Source organism: Phanerochaete carnosa, assembly GCF_000300595.1.
Source record: "Phanerochaete carnosa HHB-10118-sp unplaced genomic scaffold PHACAscaffold_1, whole genome shotgun sequence".
In the NCBI taxonomy this organism is placed as follows: Eukaryota; Fungi; Basidiomycota; class Agaricomycetes; order Polyporales; family Phanerochaetaceae; genus Phanerochaete; species Phanerochaete carnosa.
Genome location: NW_006767628.1, coordinates 5,093,083 through 5,096,595, shown reverse-complemented (window position 1 = coordinate 5,096,595; position 3,513 = coordinate 5,093,083). Strand labels below are relative to the sequence as shown.

At 51.7% G+C, this 3,513-nt stretch overlaps 1 protein-coding gene across 1 annotated transcript; it reads left to right on the top strand.

Moving 5' to 3' along the window:
- Window positions 1-1,148: 1,148 nt before the first annotated feature.
- On the top strand, window positions 1,149-1,995 carry PHACADRAFT_248478 (uncharacterized protein; the record flags this gene model as incomplete). Its single annotated transcript, XM_007391045.1, has 1 exon — window positions 1,149-1,995. A coding segment is annotated over exon 1 (205 nt), but the record flags the coding sequence as incomplete, so codon positions are not given.
- Window positions 1,996-3,513: the final 1,518 nt, after the last annotated feature.

Here is a 3,513-nt window from a genome sequence, read left to right as displayed (position 1 = left end):
AATCTTAAAGCATGTGCAATTCCTGTAACTATGCACTCAAGGATGCTGCCTATGCGCGTCGGCAGGAGGCACCTGAGAAGCTGGGGGATATTTTCGGTGTCGCTCCTTGATCTCCAGACATGCCCCTCGAGGACGTAGAGACAGATGTAGTCTGACTGCGAGGACGACTCGTTAAATTCGGACGACAACAAATCAATAGATACGAAGAAATGTTTTTAAAATAATAAGGATCGTATCTAAGAGTCGGACTTTACTGTTACAGTTGATACATATGTAATCTATTCAGAAACTAGAGGTGCTAGCTTCCGTCGGATGTATCTTGGTAGTGGCGTGGGTAAAGATGTGCCGATAGTCTATTGCAACACAGACAAAACAGTATCATCCAGAGAGTGGCAATCACAAGAAGCACTCAGCAGCAAGCGGCCGGGGACCGTTGATGTTGTTGCAGGACGCTTTCTATGCCTGCTGCGGCACGCCCAAAGAGCCTGTCATCCGACACTTCAAGTTCGAGCGTACGAGTGCTGTTCATCCCTTGGACAATTATATTGTACAAAAAGTATTTTGTCGCTAAGTACAAACAGCTCTCTGTTATGAGGACATCCATTATCACAATCCGGAATATAAAGGTGAGAGTTCAGCGCTTTCAGCGAGCGCCTGCACAAACTGATAACGGGCGCCTGATCACATCTTTGTGGCGTTCATCGGAGATGCAAAGTCTGGCGAATGCTCTCACTCTCTTTCAACGCCCACGACGTCGTAGGAGACTTATCTCCCCAGGTATCTATCACCCTATCGCAGGGAAGATACTCTGACTCCTGTTTCTCTCAGTCTGCCGAGACCTACAACGCTCCCCCCACCCCATTGCGAACTTCACCTCCCCAGTTCGGCAGCAGATACCGAACGGCGCAGACGGTATCATAAGGACATAACCCTCAAGCGGAACGGGTGCGCATTTTATGCACTTTCGTTACCCACAACGAATAGATGCTGATCTGTTTCAATGTTACAGCTTCGCAGACGTCTTTTCCCAAGGCAGTACGCGCATGGCAAGCAGAATAGGTTACGACGATGATGATTCTAAGTCACAAGCCATAATTCCAGCAAAGAGAAAAAGGGTCGAAGAAGAAGACAAGAAATTACTCTTTATGCAAGATCGGCTAGGTCCTAGACACGAACGTCTCTGGTTCGATGATGGTAGCGTCGTCATAGCCGCGCGAGACATGTCGTTCAAAGTCCATCAGTCTGTTCTTGGACTGCACTCTGCCGTCTTTCTCGAGCTATTCGACACTCTGGACAAGTGGAGTCAACAGCTTGAAGATGGCTGCCCGATCATTCAGGTGACCGATCATGGACCTGATCTAGCGAGGCTACTCCTTATTATCTATGGTTCCGACAGGTGCGTAATCTACTGCAAGGAGTGGATGAGCTGACACGCCAGATGCCAGGCTGTATCTGGGTTGCGGTAGATCTCAGAAATTTGCCGAGTTTCGGATCGTAGCTCTCCTCGCTCTGAAGTACAATATCCAAGAGATCGTCGATGACGCTGTGGCCCGTTTGAAGATTGCTTTCCCCGCGGAGTTCGATGACGACGCCTACTGGGAGAATCCTATCCAGTATACTCGATCTGGCGCAAGCAATCCCGTCTGGTGCGAAGATCGCGATCTTGCTGGCATTGTTCATCTCGCGAAAGCTCTACAATGCCCTTCGGTGCAAGTCATAGCACTCTATCATTGCTGTCGACTTGGAGAAGGTATGCTCTTCGATGGTGTCCAGTATACTGACGCCCAGGTGCGGTTCTCGCACGATGAACTGCGTCTGTGCGCATCAGCCACCGACGCATTTTATCAACATAACACATACGTCATGAACGCTCTCACAGAAACGTACTCTTCCTCGACAGACACTTCCGGAGCCATCCTCTGCAGGACGACGGCCGATTGCAAGGATGCACTCGGCCGCTTGATAGCTTGCGGTCTTCGGAATGGACAATTCGCCTCCCCTTGTGCTCTTGATAACCTCAACGAGTGGATTGACGAAAGCTCGGAGAAAATGTGCTTCGGGTGCCGGGAGACTCTGAAGGGTGTCGTCAACGAGCGACGAAAAGAAGTGTTTGACGATCTCGGAGCAATATTCGGAGTCAAGCCGTGGCCGCCTGTAAAATCGTAAAGGAATATTTTCTGACATATGCGCGTTCTGAAATTCGTTCTATAAATTTCTGCATCTCGACTTGCAAATGCCTCGAGAAGGTTAGAGGTCGTCAGTACTTACAGCGTCTATGTCTGATCCTAACCACGTGATATACCCGCAGGGGTTTGCAATTTTCCGCTGATTCTCTGCTTTGTATCTGACGTCCACTTTGAGCTTCCCTCGACGATGATGCCTTCGTTTCCTAGCGTTTTTCTAGATCGTGTGCTTTGGCGACCTTTCCTCGTCACCGCCGACGTCAGTGACTGCGGCGGAAACAAACGTCTATTCGACAGGGGCGCCTGGCGGTAGGCACGCACAAGTTATATACGACTCCACTCGACTGCTGGCCAGTTGACTTGCACTCTGTTTCTTGGTGAAATGTCCCTGGTCCTCGATATAGCTTTCTTTGCAACGGCTGCGCTCCTCTCGCTGTTTCTGCGCCGCCAGGTCGCCAAACACAAGCTTTCTGTGGGCCGAGTAGCGCCTTTCGAGCTCGCCCTCTACGACGTCCACTACTCCGGCACATTGTACAAAGGGACATACCATTTCGATATCAATGTGTCTCTTATCTACGTTCAACCATACTGGCCTACGCGGCCGAGCTCAAAGTGGCTAACTTTCACTGCCAAGGACGTACTTTACAAGTCCAGCACGGCCGACATCTCCACTTCCAACCTCTCGGCGGAGTTCTGGTTTTTCCCGAAGCTGTTTAGGCAGACAGCGGGTCCCTGGCTCAACGTCGAACTTGACGACTTCCGGATACGCGTCTTCGGGAGTGACGCGACGCCATACTTTGTCAAGCGGCTCCGCGAGAATCTCGTCGGTGCCGTGCTGGACGGCGAGATTCTGCAGGTGGATGACTTCGGCACCAGCATGCGGTTTGCGGGGGTCACGGAGGCTGCGGTGCAGAGCGATGAGGATCCGGATGGCGGTGGTAAAAGCGAGTATCCGGAGAAGAACCGCGAGACCGTGCCCCATGCTGGACCGTACGAGGATCAGATCGGGCATGGCGATGACGTCGCACATGACAGTCTTGCAAACGCGGACGGACACTTCAAGAACATCTGCAATAACCGCAAATCGATCAAACCGGTGCCGTCTCTCGGTCGCGACGAAGACGAGGTTCGCGTATCCGCGTTTACTCGGGGCCTCATGCTCCAGAGTGAAGGCAGGGTATACAGCTTCGAGACCGTCGACGCCCAGTTACGTAGGAACTGGACAGCCAATCGGGGCAGCTTCGTGATGGTCGCGAGGGGAAGTCGGTGGGTGAAGGTGCCGTGGGATATACGAGATGGAGGCTGCATCATCGTTTTGGATGTAAGTGTA